The sequence below is a fragment of the Prionailurus viverrinus genome, chromosome B2 (assembly GCF_022837055.1).
Source record: "Prionailurus viverrinus isolate Anna chromosome B2, UM_Priviv_1.0, whole genome shotgun sequence".
Taxonomy (NCBI): Eukaryota; Metazoa; Chordata; class Mammalia; order Carnivora; family Felidae; genus Prionailurus; species Prionailurus viverrinus.
In genome coordinates, this window is record NC_062565.1 from 90,736,149 (window position 1) to 90,756,889 (window position 20,741).

At 37.9% G+C, this 20,741-nt stretch overlaps 1 protein-coding gene across 1 annotated transcript in view; it reads right to left on the reverse strand.

Moving 5' to 3' along the window:
* Positions 1-7,290: 7,290 nt before the first annotated feature.
* SIM1 (SIM bHLH transcription factor 1) overlaps positions 7,291-20,741 on the reverse strand; it is a 64,386-nt gene continuing 50,935 nt past the window's right edge. Inside the window, exons 10-11 of the mRNA XM_047860097.1 lie at positions 10,499-10,901; positions 7,291-8,021 (exon numbers count right to left, since the gene is read on the reverse strand). Of these exons, the coding sequence (XP_047716053.1) occupies positions 7,291-8,021; positions 10,499-10,901 (1,134 nt within the window). The remainder of the gene's footprint in view (positions 8,022-10,498; positions 10,902-20,741) is intronic.

Sequence of the window (20,741 nt, forward strand, 5' to 3'; positions counted from 1 at the left end):
GGATGGCCATACAGGCTGCGTGGGTTGCTGGCACCCGGGAGTTACTACCATCATCATCAGAGACAGACTGATCCCAGCAGGCTCATGCTGGTGCTTAAAGACTTCTTATAGGAATCATCTGTGTTCTGAGAGGGCGGCCTTCCTGTCAGATCACTTTCGAGCAGTTTCCTTCAAATGAGGAAAACACATAATGTGGTAGTTGAAGCAGCCCAGTAAGCAGTAAGCTCTACCCGCAAAGTACCCTCAAAGCCAGGCCCTTAAATATTACAGGCAATACTGATGCATCTGTTCTTGATGGTGTGGGCTTTGGTCTTTATGCAAAGAGGAAGGAAAATTTTTCATGAAATAAGACAGAGTATTTAATGACAATTATGAGTAATACTTTTATTTTGGTGCATATCCTGAAAATATTGGGGAAAAAATGTATAGTTTTTTTAATGTATAGTTTTTAATTACTATTTAAGCCACTTGTATTTTATTGAAAAAGGCTCAAAACATTCTCAAGTAATAGAAAATCTGTTAAAATACTTTACCTGTAATTAATTGTGCTCTAGACTTTTCTTGGTATCACGTTCATGTAAAAGAAACATCAGAACGTTCATATGGCAGGAAGCAAAGTATCACATAAGGGGGTAGCGGGCTTGGCCTCTGTCTCCTTCAGGCTGGTCATCATGTGTCAGTGGAATGATGGAGAAATAGCATCCCCAGCCCTAAGACCATACATGGGCTACTGGAGCCACCCTTGACTGAAATGAGTGGTCTGTTTTGTGCAACCACCATTTAGACAATGTTTCCTTTCACTTATATTTTAATTACATAAGGAAAGCAGAAAGAAGTAAGGTAAAGTTCTGGAGTAAACCTTCCTGGGTTCAATTTTTATCTCCATCACTTATTGCTTGTGCCACTGAGTTACGTAACCTCTCTGAGTCTCACTCTCCTCATTAATGAAGTGAAGCATATTGATATTTCCTTCAGTGATGGTCTCTCTTCAGACTTCAGTGATAATCTGAGCTTGGTTCAGTGTCTGTTACATGGTGATTCAATAAATGCTTGTCATTTTTATGATTATGTAAAGAATTTACAGTTTCAAAGCACAAAAGGAAAATCAAGAAGCCTCTATATGTGCTTTGCTATAATGCTGTACAATGAGGAAGATTCTTGGTGTCTATCCCATTTGAGGCATATACTAGTATCCCATAAATGTAGATTAAATTCAAATAAAGTAGGTGAAAACAATTTTACTTTTAGAAAAAAAAACGTTAAAACAATTATTTACAAAATCATGTTGGAAAATATCTGATAAATGCTATAATATTAATGGTGATGATACTTGGGGCAACTTTGTCAAAAAAAGTTTTTTGAAATACAAACAACATTTCTATTGAATTAATAATATATTGTGCAAGTTTGTCAAATTGGCTAAGGTTGACAATTTCTAGAATACATCAAAGTATATCAAAAATCCCTGAAAGAAAAAAAAAACATGTCAGGTGCTGTGAACTACCTGGAAATTTATTTCTGTTTGACCTAAATTACTAATTATAGATTTAAAAAGTACTTCCGATTCCAAAATCAAATTATTCAAGATACGTTTTTTATATGTTTTTAAGTGACAGAAAACTAAAAAATCTCCTATTTGGGTTTTCTTTTCCCTTGAACATTAAAAATGTAATTGTACTTTTTGGGATGCCTGGGTGGCTCAGTAGGTTAAGCTCAGGTCATGATCTCGCGGTCCATAGGTTCAAGCCCCACGTCAGGCTCTGTGCTGTCAGCTCAGAACCTGGAACCTGCTTCAGATTCTGTCTCTCCCTCACTCTCTCTGCCCCTCCCCTGCTCACACTCTGTCTCCTCTCTCAAAAATAGACATTAAAAAAATGTAATCTGTACTTTTAAATTTCTTGCTTTATTTTAACAAAGTGGAGACCAAAGAAGTCCTTCTTAAGATGTTCTAAATTGAGAAATCATTTTCTAGTATCTAGTGAAAATCAGACCCATTACTTAATAGTTAGTGTGTATATATGTAAGCTTCTATTGCTAGGCTCCTAAAGTGTGTGTGTATGTGTGTGTTACCTGTTCCAACCGAATTTGGAGCTCAAATGGTTCTTATTTCTTTACAGTTCCATCTTCTAGTTGACAGTCTGTTTTATCCTATGGACTTATCATGCAATGAATAATCCAGACTCAAACTGCATATTGGTAACTATATTTTAAACCAAAAAAATTCCTCACATAATAAATACATTTTATGCACATTAACTTCGAATTTACTTCAGAAAGCTATTTACAATATAAATAATTATAAATGGGAACACTTTGCAAGATATCATTGACATAGCTAATATTTTCTACTTTACATTCCAAAGCAAAAGTTCAAATTACAGATTTATACTACGATGTCACTAAAAACTATACATTGCAAGATGGTACTTGAAATATCGGCAATCATTATCTTCTTTCACAAATATAAGCCTTTTTATAGCATGTCAGTCAAAAAACAAACATAAAATATTTTATCTTTTTTTCAAGTGCCTACTCGTACATTTCATTTTTCTTTTTGAAATAATTCCCTTTGGAAAAAAACGGAAAAAAGTTGCAGTACTTCTAAAACTTTTTCCACGCCAATTTCAATTCTTTTGAAATGTAAACACATCAGGGTTGTTGGGTGTAAATTCAACTGTGATTAAATGTGTTCCAGATCAGCAAACTAGGACAAACTCTCCACTATGTAGGTGTATGAAAGCAAAGTCCCATGCAGCAAAATTGCAATAAATAAAATTATAAGTGTTTGGTTTGAAATCATTAGGATTTCTCATGTGAACCAGCAGTTTTTAAGGAGCACAGTAGAACAGAATCTTGTTACTTGCTTTACAGTTGTGTGTGTATGTATGTGCGTGTACACACACATACATACACACATACATACTCACACGTATGGCCTTTCTGCATACAGTGCTAGAGAAGGAACTCTGAACAAATCCCCATTTGGATATGAGCACAGTATCACGTTTTAACTTGAGCGCTACCCGTACAACTTTTATGCACAAGAAATGAGCACCACATGGAAATTTCCCCCAAGAGTATTTTCTACGTAACATACCCTTTACATGTGTCCATAGTTGTTCTGTTGTTCATTTAAAGTTTTGAACGATAATTTATCTGCAATGCATGTCCCAATAAGAACTAACCAATAGATTTGCTGTCTTAGAGTCAAATTTCTATTCACAAAAACACATTTACATTAAAATTGAATCACTTATTTGGAGAGCCATAGGATTCACATTCTTTGTTAAATCATTCAGAAAATAGAATGTATATCTATGTTCTACGGTTTGAGTTGAACTGGGGAACCAAATCTGGACATTCAAACTTTTTAAATCAAAGAAAGTATATTAAAGTGTAAGCTATTCCACTGGGAAAACTAAGTGACCCCCCCAAATAGGCAAATCCTCAATTTTCCAAATATCAGCATTCACTCTGTCACTTCCAAATACTACTAGTACTAACAGAATTGCACTGACTATCTTAGTAATGTCCTACTCTTGAAAGAGAGAGAGCTATAAAATAACATATCTGTATTCAGAATGTCTCTTCAGCTGTAGTGTCTTCTATCAAACTTATTTGGTCTAGGTCTTGGGGGGTAAAAAGCCTTTCATTTTATTTTAAAATAGCTATGCATATTTTCCAAATGACCTTTTATTGAATAGATCCTTATCCCTCATTTAAAAAATAAAAGAAAATGGAGCATATTATCCTTTTCTGGACGATCCCATTAAAGCTCATTTTAAGTGGGATTCTCTGCCCAAAGGCAGCATGTGGCAGCAGGGTGTAGAGAGAATTAAGAATAGTACCCGATGGAAGTATTCTAGCCCTATAAAATATAATCAAGAGAGAATAAGTGGGTTTTCTGTATAAACATTGAAGGCAAGCAAATCATTTATTGCATCCTGTCTCATTTTGAATGTCACATCAGCACTGTGTCACATTATCCTGGATCAGACAATTACAGCTTAGAAAAGCTAGCCCATTATATTCAGCACAGTATGTCACAAGACTTGTGAAACTGAAGTACACTGAATTGTCCGACCTGTAGTGATTATAACATTAATATCATGCATCTAAAAATAATACATCACATCTGTATATTCTCAAAGGTTTTAATGGAATTTTCTCAAGAAACATTGGGAAAATATTTATTTATTTCTTTGGTCATCCAAATTTTTAAATTGGGTATGACAGGTACGTAAAATGGGCAATAAAGATATTCTTACTACTCCTAGAAAGCATGAACTTTGTATCCTCTAATGGAATTGCTACATATGATACTAATAATTGGATATAGCACATTTTTATGAATTCCAAAGGGGGTATAAAAATCAGACTTCTCTATTTCAATCTAGTATCATGATTCTCAACATTTAGCAAAGTTATGGAAATCAAGGATTAAAACTAAAGCCAATTTAACTTTAAGTTATTGGGAACATACGCATTTTACATCCCACATCTTAAGAAGACACAGATGCCATCTTCATTATGAGGAAATATGTTATTGGACAGGACAAGATAATGCAGATTATAAATAAATTTGAACACATTTTTGTGTATATTAAAAAGGTACTTTGTCATAAACTGTCTCATCTTATTTTGAGGTTATTTTGTAATAATTATGCCACATTGCAAAAAAGGTAAGCTATATAATATTATGGGCCTATAAGGCATTATATGTAATGTAATAAATCTGCTACTATAAAGTTATTGACCTGTAAACTAAATAAATGCTTTGTATTTAAAACTGGGCCAAAATTTTTAATTAAGATCTAATGTAGTTAATTTTGTCTTCACTTAAAAATATGGGTCATATCATTTTAAAGAGCATTATTCCTTCTGATTACCCCCATTTGTAAAGTTCATAATTTATTTTTCATCACTTAACTATATCATTTTAAAATTTAAGTGAAATCTCTTTAATGACATTCTTTTCTTTTACATCAGTTCATTTCCCTTGATTCTTAAGGTTCAATTTATTTTATAGCATCTGTCTCTGACATTTTTGGTAGAATGTATATCCATCAATAAAACCCATCTGTATAGATTTCCTTTCCAAAATACACCATATTCTTCAGATACCTGTGTCTTTGAACCATTTACCCATCTACAGAATTCTCCAAACATGTTAGCATTCCTACTTCATGCTTCAAATTGAACAAAAATGTATTTTATGTATTCCAGGGTTTTTTCATAAATATTTGTCTCAAAATCACTGAACACTTTCGCTTCTATGGCCCAAAATGTCATTTTTATTGTTCTTTGAAGTTTTTTTGACAGTATATATGATAACCACTAACTTTCTCACTTGTGAGAAACTTTTTCCATTTAGAAGACAAATGTTGCTATGTCATACCCAAGAAATACTTACTCAATTTCATGTAGCCTCTTTTCTTCTATACAAACATCCCGGTCTTCTTCTCTCCAATTATCATCATTCAGATTGTCACCTACCCATAAACTGTCAAATAACTGTGTTAAATGATGAACATAGAGTACTAATCCCTGAGTGGTCAATGTCATGTTCTGCCTTCAAAATTATAAGTCAGTTTCTTCCAATACATTCCCCTCCTTGCATATGGCAAGAGTTTGAGACATGGGACGCCCAGGAAATACTACCTATGAAATTTCTCTAATCACTTGTGTCACTTTGCTTTGATTCCTAGAGAACAGCGCATTAAATAAATCTTACTTTTTTTTCTGCTCCCTCATCAGTTTCTACCGTCTACATTTTGGCTGAACCAGAAAGTTGATCACAGCTATACATGCTTAAAAGAGCCTCTGTACCTGCTGAAGTTACAAAGCACCTAGACCTCTGTACGAGGGCAGAAAAGCCAGAGTGATCAGTCTTGACAACTGACAGCACAGAGTTAACTGGTTAACAAGTATACTTCTGCTGCACCAACGATCCACAAAACCATGAAACATCAGAATAGCCATACAGACAAAGAAAGTAGGGCCCAGGCATTAATATTCCCCAAATGGGTTACTGGCAGTGTCAGAACTGGAACCCAGAGATCTTGCATTCCAGTCTGCTGGTCTTTCTACCGTATCACACGAACTTAACACCAAGCTTGTTGTTTTTGCCATTTACAAACAATAAGGAAAATGAGAGCTTTGCATGTTCTTTCAATCGAAGTATACTCGTGCACTTTTAACCACTTGTCTATCAGCCCATGCTTTTATCTGAGGCTCTTTCCTGAGGCTCTCCACATGTTGTCACATTTGCACATCTGTGCTTTGAAATGTTTTTCAAACACTTACACCGCTGCTATGTAGCACTTCACTGGCTTCCCTTACTTGTTTTCTGTAGTGATCGACCTTTTTTTCTTGGTGAATTGGTTTGAGGATTTTATTCAGTTGGTTTCATAAGCCTCGAATATGTTGATTACATATTCTGAGCCTTAACTTGTTGTGTTGAGATATCATTTCATTTCTTATGCCTCTGGCCTTTCCATCTTTAGTAAACTATTTCCAGTTAGGCACACTAGGTTTTTGAAGTGTGTCCCAACATCTCGGTGCTTTTACTTAGAAAACCCTTACTGCTATGTCAGTGTGATCCTGCTCCTTGTCTAACTCAAAAGTAAGGTGAAAAATGACCACTTCCTGATTGCTTATAATGGATACCAGGTGGAAACTCATTCTTGTACCATATCCAGAACCATTTCCCTAATTTATGCCTGAACCAAATGAGCTGGCTGGTCAAAACCACAATTAAGAAACCGGTTTACAAGATGTATCTCTCTCTTTCTCAGTTATTTTAGGAAGGAAAATTTCTTGAAAACACTTAATGTGCTAAGGTTAAGAAAACTCACCTGTTTGGGTTGTATTTAAGGTGTATAGTCTATATTTCTGCATGCAAAGTGTGCACAGCAGTCTGTGGATCGTGGTTGGTCTGTGTGTATGAGGTTTACTGGATCCTCACTATGCAATGCTGTCCTCCACCAGTCTTTCATGTGGTGTATATGCTCACTTAATCTACAAGAGTACTTTTCAATTCAAAATTTATGTATTCTGGCTCCCATATAATTAGAGGGGCAATGTATGTATTCACTTTAGCTCCATTATCTGTGTGTAACCCTGAACGCAAGTGCTCTTTTCTTTGATTTCACAGGAACACATGTCAAATACCCAGTAACTTAAATTATCCTCTCTAACCATCTGTGGCATAGTAAATGCTAGTAATGGGGTACTAAACTATAAATATGTTTCAGAGATCCTTAAAGAACAAAATATTTTAGAAAAACATCAGCTTCCATTGGTTATTATAACAGATGTTCCCTTGTGTCCTTGTGCTGGGTCTGGCTGCATCCTTAGATGGGAAGTTACATCAAAGTGTGAGCCATTACAGCCCAAGGAATAGTTTCTAATGGTTTCAGTGTCATATAAGTGCTCCAGGGCATATCCAGTTAATGTGTAAGCATGCTTATCGAAATACTGCCGGTGAGAACCAAAGCAATTTGGAGAGACGGCGGGATGGTCTCCCGCGGTCTGATGTGGAGACATTTCCGAATGTAGATAGTCTTTAGCTAGGATCAAACTGGATTTCGAAATGCGATCCGAATTGGGACTACTTATTCGAGACAGTGCAGTGGGACTGTTGTCATAGTCATTTTCGTGGGGGCTCAGCATCTTTCCCTCTCTCTGCTGGATGTGGTCACATGGTGAAGTGTTGGCAAGAGCAGAGCCGTGGCAGACTTCCCCTGTTGGTGGGGGCTGTTGATAGTTTGCAAAACAGAGGGAGTGTTTTTTCCCAGCTCCATTAATGGAGGCCAGTTGGTCTGGGGGGGCTTTCCTTAGCTGCAATCTGTTCTCTTCTTCTTTAATCATTTGCTGGGTGGCTCTTATCAGAGTTTCAATTTTGCTAGGTTCATGTGGGCTACTTTGATACTGCTCAGTGCGGTATCGGTCACCTGATTCGCTGGCAGATCCAGGGTCTGGAGAACTCACCACGCTATCTTCATCCCAGTGACCTCGCCCTAGAAATTAGAAAAAGTAAAAAGTGGTCTCAAAATTCACCCTCCAAAATGCAAGGGCATTTTCTTTTTCTTATTAAAAGAAACCTTCATCTTTCATTTTAACTATATGCACCAATATTTGAAACAGACACAGGCTTTCATGACAAACAAAGCGTCAGTCTATCATCCTGGCATTCATAGTTTTCAGCGGCTTTTAAGTGGAGAGGAAGTTTATCACAAGTTTTTTTAGAAGGTAAACCTTGTTCATGGGTTGTGGATGTCAATTAGCAAAATGGTAGCGTGTTTATACTTCTCCATGTATGCATATCATTGGATCTGCCTGACTGTAAAAAATAAAATTAAAATGCATAGCATTTGGTTTATGTTATTTTCTAAAGAAATGTTATGTTAAACTGATACTTAGAAAATGCTTTCCATTGGATTTGAGGAAGACAATGATATAGACTGGACTACTTTCCCAATTCTAAATAAATCATCTAAAATGTTAAAATTATTAAGTGTATCATAAGTAGAGTTACAATAAAGCTCTAATGCTAGTTTTATAACTATTTGAGGGTTAAATATATATATTCATATGTGTATGTATGGAGATATATATATATATGTATATATATATATATACATATATATATATATACACACACACAAATATATCTTGTCCCAATCAAAAACATAAGTATCTTTTTCTCAAATCTAGAGGTATATATCTCAGCTTCACATATACTCATACAGTAATTCTGGTATCTTAGATTGTTTCTGAAATAAGGTGAAGAATAAATGCTAAGCAAAATAAGTCAGTCAGAGAAAGACAAGTATCATACGATTTCAGTCATACGTGGAATTTAAGAAACAAAACAAAACAGAGGAACATAGGGAAAGAGAAGAAAAAAAGATAAAAACAGAGAGGGAGACAAACCATAAGGGACTCTTAAATACAGAGAACAAACTGAGGGTTGCTGGCAGGGTGTTGGATGGGGAGATGGGCTAAATAGGTGACGGGCAACAAGAAGGGCACTTGTTGGGATGAGCTCTGGGTGTTAGATGGAAGTGATGAATCACTGGGTTCTACTCCTGAAACTAATACTACACTGTCTGTTAACTAACTTGAATTTAAATAAATAAATGTTTTTAAAAAATAAACAAACAAATAAATGTTTTAAATGTTAATAACAATCTGTTCTGAACCAAGGAGAGAGATCTAATATAGAGGAATAATGCATCCAAAATATATTCCATAAATTCCACTAGTCTCAAAGCATTCTGAAGTCAATATAAAAAGAGAGAAGAAAATCAGGAAGGGGCATACGAAAGCTGTAAACTGCTTAATGCAGCAGAGAAGCCCTGGATCACACTATTCATTGCTTTCCTTTTCCTTTTTCTTCTTATTTTATTTCTAATATTTTCTTCCAGACCATGTAGGTTAAGCCAGGATTTTCACTTCACTCCATTCTTTGGCAAGCAATTGCCCTTTGCCCTGGGTTTCCATTACCAGTCTACCATACTAGAGATACTCAAAGCAAGAGCAGAAAAATAAAAAAGCAAAAATGGAAACAAATTAAAATCCTTCACAGAAGACAGTCAGTGCCTGGGTGGTATCTGACAGGAGACTATGGGTGAGTACAACATTGTCTAACACATTTCTCATCCTAAAGACCCAGCAAGAAGAGTAACATCATCTTGTCAGGTCAGTCTAAAGGACACTGACTTGTAATGAAATAGGGAGGGTGTCAGAGACCTGCTTGGACCCACACTTGGAATGGACAGAAAGGGCTTCCCTTCACCAGTGAACTCTGAAATGAACAAAGAAGAGCATTACTGCCACTGAAGACTTCAACCATAGTGCCCATTTCTGTGTGCTCGTAAAACTGTGTCATAATCCCAAGGGGAAATTTTCCATGGGTTCTCTCTATCACTTCATCCTTTACTCACAGGGACCAATGGGTTGTCCTAATAATGGGGGAAAAGGGTGGTTATCAGTATTTAATGCCCAGAGGGCCAGGAAGGGTAAATCACCTGTGAAGTGAGTGACAGGCCATGAAGCAAAGCCTGGCCTCCCCAACAGTGGTGTCCTTATTGAGAAGCACTACTACACGAGCCCCAAAACTACCGAGGTCCACATCTGAAGCATAAGAGTATAGAAGAAACTAACACGCAAGAAATTTAAGTGCATACCAATTATAAGTTCAACAGACTTCCTAAAAAATTGGCCTTAATTTCTACACTTTCTATGATACTTAAAATGGGAATCATTTTTACTCACCTGTCAAAAATAAATGCATTTGGCAAACATTACCAAAAATTAATACACTTCAAATGAGTGGCTCTGGTTTGTAAAACCCCCCTAGTGTGAGTTGCTGGTGTGTAATTTCAAAGGAGAAGACCACTGGGTGAGTCACTCCAGTGTCAAACCTAGAATATTAGAAACCTGCTCAGGGGCTCAAAGCTGCCGGCTCAGGAGTCACTTCAACTACCCTTACCGTGGATCCTGTGCACTGAAGCGATGTGAGGCATGCTGTTTTCATAGGCTTCTCTGCTTTCTGGGGAGGACTTGGTCAGGGGCAAGGCTGCACGAGAGCCCCACCAGGGCTCCCTCCCGGCCTGCGGCGTTCCCAGGAAGTACCTGCCTGCCTCACACCGGCCTCCCTCGCAGGCCTGGGTGTGGAAATGCCTCTCCTCCACCAGCCTGGAATGGTCCAGCGCAAAGCCATAGCAGAGAGAGCTGCGGTCAGAGAATTGTCTGTAGGCGCATGATGCGTCATGCTGAGATCCTGGCCTCTCCGCGGGGTCCAGGAGCTGCGGAGAGGCTGTGTCTGTCAGGGGACTTCCACCCCACTGGCTGTCGTGATCGGATTCAGATCTTTCCGTGTGAAATCCCGAATACTGAAACAAAAAGAGTGAGGAAAGTACATTTCAAAAAAAAAAAAATAGCCTTTTTACTCTGCAAGCACCACTAAGGTCACATTGGGCTTAAGGCACCAGGTTAAGCTCTATAAACTCTAGCACCACACTGGGCACCTCTGACTTGGAATCAGTTAAAGAGCCATAGTGTCTCAAAAGAAAATCCTTTTGGCTGCTGAAAGGAGGAGATGAAAATAATAATAACAAACAGGGGGGAACTAAATACCACCCACTGCTGGAAGTACTTCCTGTGAGTGACTTCACCTCGTTTTTTAATATTAACCCTTTCATGAAGATATTGGTAACCCATTGCATGAATAGAGAAACTAAGGCCCAAAGAGAAAATGATTTGTTCAGGCCCAGGTTAGTGGGTGGCAGTCAAGATTGAAACCCAAGCTCTTCATCACTACCCAAATGGGAGTGCCAAAGGGAGAGTCCAAGAAAGCTCTATATTCTATTTCAATTTACTGTTCAGCATTTTTTTCTTAATTAAAAGACAAAATGAAAATAAGGTTTAAGTTCCAAAGTGCTGCACCCTCTTCACTCTTCATGCCAGACTTAGTGCTCTGAGGGCCATGCTTGATACACAATAGGATAGTTAATGAAGGCCTAACTAATTCAATGGCAAACATACTTTTAAAAAGCCTTGTCCATACAGACTGAGTCTATTCACTAGGATGTGTTTCTTGCTTCCTAAAGTAAACTTTCAAATATGCATAGGATCGTCAGGGCAAAACAGCCGCAGGCAATACTGTGTTGGGATCACACTGCTCACCTGTTGCCAGAGTGTGTGATCTGGTGTTGAAAGAAAACATAAATGGTGTGACAGACCTCCCTAGGAGGTATGCTCAATTTGAAGTTCCTCATGAGCCACTAAAGAGTAATACGATTTCTACCAGTTTTTGCTTACTTATGCCAAACACAAATCTAGGTGCCGTGTAGAGATTACCTGCCAAGATCATAATAGATGCCATTTATTGAGAACTTACAGTGTGCCTGGCAATTGCTAACCATAGTACATACATTATATCATTGAATCCTCACAGCCTCCTGGACAGTAACATATCTCCATTTCCTCGATGGGGAAACTGCATCACTGGGGGGTTTTAATAAGATGGTATGGCCAGCCCACAGTCTATCTGGTCTCAAAGCCTGCACTCCAAACTATGATTTTACCCTTGAGAGAGGACACTGTCAAGGAGAGAAAAAAGGATCCAATGTTAGATTTCCAGAAAAGTGGCAGGAACCAAAAATACAGTCTCAGGAACTAAAATATGAGTCCACTTACATGTTATTTCTTACCCCAGAAGAAAGAGGGATGGATGTGTGGTGCTGTGGGGGAGCCTAGGAGAAATTCAGGCAGCTCTGCTTGGGGCTCTTAGAGCCAGGGAGATGAGGTACAGAGGTTCCCCTGGGGGAAATCCAAAGTATGCTAATAACATAGCAAGTTCAGGAAAGAGTACTACACAAATTCTAAGCTCAAGATTTTTCTATTACCATATCTAATTATTATTTTAATTATTTTCCAAAGGTACACATGGACTATCAGCATATTCCACCAAGAAAAAAAAAAGGTAAATGCAACTTCTCTCCCTGTAGAACCATAAGATGAGCACAACAAGGGATCCTGAGTGCCATTTCCCTACATCACACCTCCACCTGCCATCAGTCTTTTCTCCCCATGAATGCCAGCGTCTCTTTTTCTAAGACACCACATTCACCTTCAGCAAGTGAGGGTTGGCACACGTCTCCTTACCGAGGGGGGACGAGAGTGCTCGACATTTGCCCTTTGGTAACACCACTTGTGCACTTACCTAGGAAAATTTCAGATCATCAGTGCTCTTCCAAGCCAGGAATTGCCCAGACTCTGCTTGTTTTGATAAAAGTATAAACCAGGTCTATTTCTGAAGTACTCCAGTCAAGACTTTTGAGCCTTGTTGAGAGGGGAAAAAGCTTTCCCTGAGTGCATATGGGGAAGTGCTATTGGCGCAGCAGAGAAGAACATTCTGTCCTTCGCTCACAAAGAAAATTCAACGCAAGGCAACCCCGGCATACATGAGGTATACATTTCATGAGCACCCAAAGACGAATTTGATGGATAAGACTCTTGTCAATAGTGAGGAAACCATGACAGCAGGCGTACTGCCCTTGAAGCAGGCAAAAGTTGGGTGGTTGAGTTAGACCAAGATCTCACACTGCTTTAGAGGCACAGAGGAAAAGCCTAACTGCAAACCTTTGTTTCTCAAGACCTGTATACTTGCACCTGTGTGCACCATCAAATCTCTGAGCCACATTCATCCCATTAAAATGAACCGCAGTAGGTGTCAACTCTGTGGAGAACACTACAGACCCATAAATTGATCTGAAAAATTTCAGGTGTTCATCAAGTCTTAGGGGAAAGAGAGAGAGCAGAAAGGAAGGAAGGCAGCCAATACGTGCGGAGCATGCTGTACAATCAGTGAATGCTGCATAAGAAGGCGAGAAGCCTCTGGGTCTATCCTCACGCCTACTTCTGCTGCTTACTACAGGTACAATCTCAGGCAAGTGATTTAATTTCTTCTGTTGCAACAGGAAAAGGGTCATGGTGATACTTAACCTACCAAAGACCAAACCAGAATAGAGGTCATTTAATGGAAGAGGAAGTAGGGACAGGGAGCCAAGAGAACCTGGTTCCAGGTCCACCCTGCTAGTAACTCTCAGAGTAACCTTAGGCAAATTGTCTTTCTTAACCTCACCTGAAGAATGATACATTGGATTAGATTAGATGCTAATTTTTCTTTCAGCTTTAAAATTCTATATGATATAATCATCATTTGGTATCCTTTCTAGTGTTAAAATGGAGGATTCCTATGCCTGTCCATATATTTCACTTTTTTAAAGAATATAAATTATTTAGAACTATAATCCAAGTCCAAGAATTTTTATTGCCATGGTATAAAAAGAAAGTTGTTATGTAAGTTTTATTTTACTATTATGTCAATTTTCCCCCAAGTATCCCCTTGTGGCACAAGTTTTATAGGGACTACATGATGCCTTTTGGTCAATAAATTATTATATTCTAGAGTCTTCTGAGTATGAATGAGCATATGTCAGCCATTTGAATATGTACCTCTTTGCCCATTCTACCCCCATACTTATATGGTCAACAAAGAGCACAAATTGAATCACCCATGACCCATCCTATTGGCATTACAAGGAGGCAGAGAATATGCTAAATGTCAAACTATTTATTAAAGAATAAGAATAAAAAGTCAAACAGCAGCTGCTATGAGCCTGCAGGTGCAGAGAGTATTGTAAGGGCAGGTGTAAGAGACTCCAAGAAACACAGAGAAAGAGAGAGAGAAAGAGAAGCTTTGGACATTGGGAAAACAGACAAAATCATCTGCAGAAAGAAAACAGTTACCATAAGTAAGTGCCAAAATAAGAACAGAAGTCAGTATCTGGTAGTTCACAGCACTGGCCACAGGAAAGGGGCTCAAAATCAAGCAAAATCTAAGGTAGCAGCTCAAGACAAGTGTCGTTTTCATAAGAGAAGAGTATAAATTGAGAATGGGTCGTGTCCATAAAACAGATGGCAGTGAAAGGAAAGGAGGACACGGAGGAAATCATGGGTCCAGAAGACAGGAAAGAAGAACAGTAACAGGTGAATCCCATCTTCCTCTGTACCCTCTCTACCAGCATCGTCATCCATTTACACAATTGTATTTGACAAAACTGACAAGACAGAGTGCTTTTTAATTAGTAACCCAACTCATGAAATGCTAAGGAGTAGGGAGAAAAAATTAAACTCCCTATAAAACTCCTGTAGGAAAAAAACATGAAATGGAAATAACCATGTCATCTGATAAAAATTCTCATCAAATAACCGACTATGCCATAAGGGAAAGTTGTAAGACAACACACCAAACTGAAATAAGTATGTCCAACAAGACACACGGATGTGCACACACCCAGAATCAGAAATTTTGAAACTAAGAAATGGGCCCCAAACTCCACCCAACAACAACAACATCAAAACAGGAAAAAAAGCAATGAAAACTGACCAAATTCAAAGAAATCGAATAAGTGAAGAATAAGTTACAAGCTGTGAAAAGGAGAATAGATTTGAATAAAAATTTAATGAGGGAGATTGAAGAAAAGCTGGAAAACATGCAAGGAAACAAAATTGGAAAGAGCAAATTAAAAGGTCAGATAAAGTGACTAAAAGAAGACAGAAAAGTTTCAATAAATGCATAGTGTTTATGTAAATGGCAAAGGAACTAGAATTGTTAGAACAATTTGAAAAAGAAGAGTAAAGTGTGAGAGAGAATCTGTCTACCCAACTTTGAGACTCACCACATAGCTATAGTTATCATAACTGTGTGCTATTGTTGGAAAAATACATGCACGGATCAATAAAAACAGAATCCAGAATCCAGAAAGGAACCCCATACAAATATGCCCAACTGTGTTTTTATGAATATGCAAAAACAATACAACAAAGCAAAGACAGATTTCTCAACAAACAGCACTGAAGTACTTGGACATCTACAGGCAACAATAAAATGAACCTCAACCTAAGTCTCATACCTTATATAAAAATTAACTCAGATGAATCATAGACTTAAATATAAAAGGTAAAATTGTAAAACTATCAGAAAATGACAACAAAGAAAGAAAATCTTTAAGATCTGGGGCTAGGTAAAGATTTCTTAGACTTGATACTAAACACACAAAGCATAGAAGAAAAAATTGACAAGTTGGACTTGATCAAAATTAAAAACTTTCACTCTACAAAAGACTCTGTTAAGAGGATGAAAGGACAAGCTGTAAACTGGGCGAAAATATTTCAAAGCCACATATCCAACAAAGGACTAGAATCTAGAATCTATAAAGAACTTCCAAAACTCAATAATAAAAAAACACATGGGCGGAAGACATATGAAAAGACATTTCACCAAATAGATATGCAGGTGATAAATAATCACATGAAAAGATTTTCAATATCATTAGCTATTAGGGAGATACAGATTAAAACCACAATGAAATATCACCACATACCTGTTAGACTGGCTAAAATTAAAAATAGTGACAACAGCAAATGCTGACAGGAAAACTGGGTCACCTATATATTGCCGGTGGGAAAATGGTACAGCTACTCTGGGAAACAGTCTGGCAGTTTCTAAGAAAAAAAAATACTGAACGTACAACTACCATATGTAATCCTGCACATTTTTCCAGATAAATGAAAATTATATTCATACAAAAACCTATATACAAATGTCTAGAGCAGTATTTTTTTTTCCACTTTCTGGTCCTTTTTAATTGTTATTGTGTTCTTCCTTTTTTTTAATTATTTTTAACTGTGGTAAAATGCACATAAAATTTTCGATCTTACCAATTTTAAGTGTACATTTCAGTGTCACTGAGAACACTCACATTCCTGTGCAACCATTAACACCATCCGTCTCCAGAACTCTTTATTCTGCAAAACTGAAACTCTATGCCCATTAAACAATAACTCCCTATTCTCCCCTCCCTGGAGCCCCTGGACACCACCACTCTCACTTTCTTTCTGACACAGGAAAAACAAATGAACCCCAGGAGCCCCCAACATCGGCTAGCATTGGGTATTCCCAGAACCCAGCTATCTCAGAGACCTTTCTGAAACACTTATCTAATCACACCACTGTCTTGTTTAAAACCATTTTTTATGTCTTTCTGTCTACGCATCAATTAACACAGCAATACCACCTATATAAAGAAAAAACTATAGAAGATACAAGGAGAAATAGGAGACTAAGAAACCACTCTCAGTATAGGACAAGTAGATTTATAAAAAAATTTGTTTAATGTTTATTTATTTTTGAGACAGAGACAGATGGAGTGCAAACAGGGGAGGGAGAGAGAGAGGGAGTGACACAGAATCTGAAACAGGCTCCAGGCTCTGAGCTGTCAGCACAGAGCCTGACGCAGGGCTCAAACTCACGAACTATGAGATCGTGACCTGAGCCAAAGTCGGACGCTCAACCGACTGAGCCACCCAGGCGTCCCTAGATTTTTTCTTAAAGACCACAAAAGACTTAAAAAGAATAATTAGTTAACTTTTAGGGCTATCTATTGAAACTTACACACTGATAATAAAGAATAAACCTTGGGGCGCCTGGGTGGCACAGTCGGTTAGGCGTCCGACTTCAGCCAGGTCACGATCTCGCGGTCCGTGAGTTCGAGCCCCCCCCCCTCCCCCCCCCTCCCCCCCCCCCCCCCCCCCCCCCCGTCGGGCTCTGGGCTGATGGCTCGGAGCCTGGAGCCTGTTTCCGATTCTGTGTCTCCCTCTCTCTCTGCCCCTCCCCCGTTCATGCTCTGTCTCTCTCTGTCCCAAAAATAAATAAAAACGTTGGAAAAAAATTTTTTAAAAATAAAGAATAAACCTTGGTGTACATGACTAATCGTCAAAATTGATCAAATAGTAGTTCACAAAGAGAGTCTCGGTTAATTTCACAAAGTATAAATATTACAGATAACACTGAAAATGATGAATAAAAAATAAATTTTTTATAAAGCTCTTTCACCTAAAAAAAATTATTCAGTAACTCTTGGGGGAAATAGGCAAATACAAAAATAAATTACAGAATTTCTGGGAAAAAGATAATGAAGATATTATATATCATATATATTCATATATATGGTATATATCATATATATTATGTGTAATAATATATATGATGTATTTATATATTATTATATATCATTATATATATTATTATATATCATATATTCATATATATTATATATCTTCATTTATGGGATATGCAGCTTTAGACACCTAAATTCATAAAAATGAGAGAATCAAAACAAATTCAATTTCTCAATTCAAAAGCTAGAAAGAGAAAAAAAAGCACAATGAAAAATGGTCAAAAGCTATGAATGGACTACTCATGAAAAATATAAAAATAACTCTTAGACATATGAAAAGATAGTTAACTTCTTAATAAAATAAATGCAAATTAAAACAGCACTGAAGGGGCGCCTGGGTGGGTGGCTCAGTCGGTTAAGCGTCCGACTTCAGCCAGGTCACGATCTCGCGGTTGGTGAGTTCGAGCCCCGCGTCGGGCTCTGGGCTGATGGCTCAGAGCCTGGAGCCTGTTTCCGATTCTGTGTCTCCCTCTCTCTCTGCCCCTCCCCCATTCATGCTCTGTCTCTCTCTGTCCCGAAAATAAATTTAAAAAAAAAAAAAAAAACGTTAAAACAGCACTGAAGGGGCACCTGGGTGGCTCAGTGAAACTCTTGGTTTCACCTCAGGTCGTGATCTCACGGTTTGTGGGACTGAGCCTGAGGTGAGGGTCACTGCTGTCAGTGCAGAACCTGCTTGGGATTTTCTCTTTCCCTCTCTCTCTGTCTCTCTCTCTCTCTGTCTCTCTCTCTCTCTCTCTCATAAACAAACATTTAAAAAAACAGCACTGAAATACCACTTCTCAGCCATCAGATTAGCAAAACTTCAGAAGCTTGACCATACGTTGCCTGGCAGAGTGTGGGGATGCAGGCATTCCACATATTGCTGGTAAGAATGGCAACTGATACAACCTCTAAGGAGGGGAATTTGGCAATTCTAACAAAAACTGCAATTTCCTACTTCTAAAGAATCACTATACCAAGTAATACACATTGAAGTGTTAAGGTTTAAGTAAACAGGCATCACATATGGAACCTACTATGAAAGGATTCAGAGAAAACAAATGAGGGAAGATAGAGAAGAAAAGAGAGAATGAAAATAACAAAGCAAAAAAGCAAAATGTTGCGTACTGGTGAGCCTAGGTTTAGTATACAGAAATAATTCCTAGTCTTGCAACTTTTCCTTATGTATGAAATAATTTCAAAATAAATATTTTAAAATAAAAAAGCCCTATATAGCACATTGATGCCTTATTATAAAATAGACACAAAACCATTAAATGAAATTTTTTTCTGAAGAAAAGGAAACTTGACCCACAAAGCTGTAACTTAATTTTATAAACATCTTTGTTGTTATTGCTGACTATTAATATTTTATGCATTAAAATGTAATTTAAAATTATCTGCTGGAGTGCAGTAGAAACAACATTGGACTCAGACATGGAAGGACCCTGATCTACTATCATGTGACTATGTAGCCGTATACCTATGCACTACTGTGTGGCTTGTAGAAAAGATCACTTTCCTTGGGTCTTGATTGTCCCATCTGCAAAATAGCACAGACTATCTACATTATGGGATTGCAACAAGGATCAAATAATATATATCAAAGCACTCTTAAAATGCAAACATGTTATATATGTATCATGTAAATGTCTTTAATTAATAACTTTCATTTGGGTAAACAAGAATGTTTATCACATCACCATCTTATAAAAATGATTTTTCCCCCGAGACTGCATTATCTACAGGTCGTATCTTTCAGTACCACCCTACAGTTATGTAAGAGATAAAATATATATGTTAAAGGATAAAGAAATCAACCTCACAAATGCAAAAAGAAATCAGGCCACTGACCAATCACCTAAACACTAGGGCCTTTTCTTCCAAATACTCTGATTTTCAAAGCTGAAGTACATTTTGGTACCACTGGTTTGTTTGTTTGTTTAAGTTTATTTATTTATGAGAGAGTTAAGTTTATTTATTTACAAGTGGGGGCGGGGAGGGGCAATGAGAGGGAAGGAGAGAGAATCTCAAGCAGGCTCTGTGCTGTCAGCGCAGAGTTCAATGCAGGGCTCGATCCCACGAAGTGTGAGATCATGACCTGAGCTGAAAGCAAGAGTCAGACATTTAACCAATTGAGCCACCCACCTGCCCCACTACTGGTTATTTTTTTTTTCTTTTCAGTTTACTTATTTGAGAGGGACAGAGCACAAGTGGGGGCGGGGCAGGGAGGGAGGGAGAGAGAGAATCTTAGCAGTCTCTGCACTGTCAGCACAGAGCCCAGAGTGGGGCTGGATCTCACAAAGATCGTGACCTCAGCCAAAACCAACAGTCGGAGGCTCAACCGACTGGCCCACCCAGGCGCCCCAGTACCACTGGTTCTTATTGCTCAAGCTTTGATTAAAAGCCCAAAGTTGTGCTTTAAGGGTGGAGAGATAATGGGATCATGATGGATGGGAATACATGCAAGTCCTGTAGATGATTCTTCCAGCGATTGTTGGTACCTACACTATCTTCAAGTAAAACAAAACAATGTTTTAGGAGCTATAGAATATCTGCTATTCTTCCTTTGAAAAAGTAACGGCACTTTTTCCTACATTTAATGCTAAGAAGGTGATTGATTTAATTCCCTATTAAATCAGTCAAATGAAGAAAGTTTACTGAAAGTTAATTTTTGGTTAATTTTACTGAAATCTCTGTTTCTCTTTTTTAAGAAAATCTGTCATCATTCAGAATACTCTGCACCTTAATTTATCCCTATTTCTTATTTAAAATTTAATTTTCAAAACAGGCATTGATGTTGGCAAACTTAAAAATGAGTCAAATGAAAGATGCCCTTGTTCTCATGAAACATGAAGCCAAATGCCACCCACCAAAGGTGGGCTAAAGCTGGCAGGCAAAGAGCTTGGATGACTGCCAGAAACGGATGCCAAAGGACAGCCATATCCCCCAGCTCCCCTTTGGGATTCAGCTCATGAAAGAATCATCCCTTCCAGAAGAGACTGATACCTCATCTGGTTAAAGGTCTAAGCCATCAGCTGGGACTTAATGTGCATCCAATGGGAACTTCTTGCAATAATTCATCCTGTGATCCATTCTATATTTATTGAGTGCCTACTATTCACAAAGCAGTATGCATGATGATATGAGAAATACAGCCCCACCCTT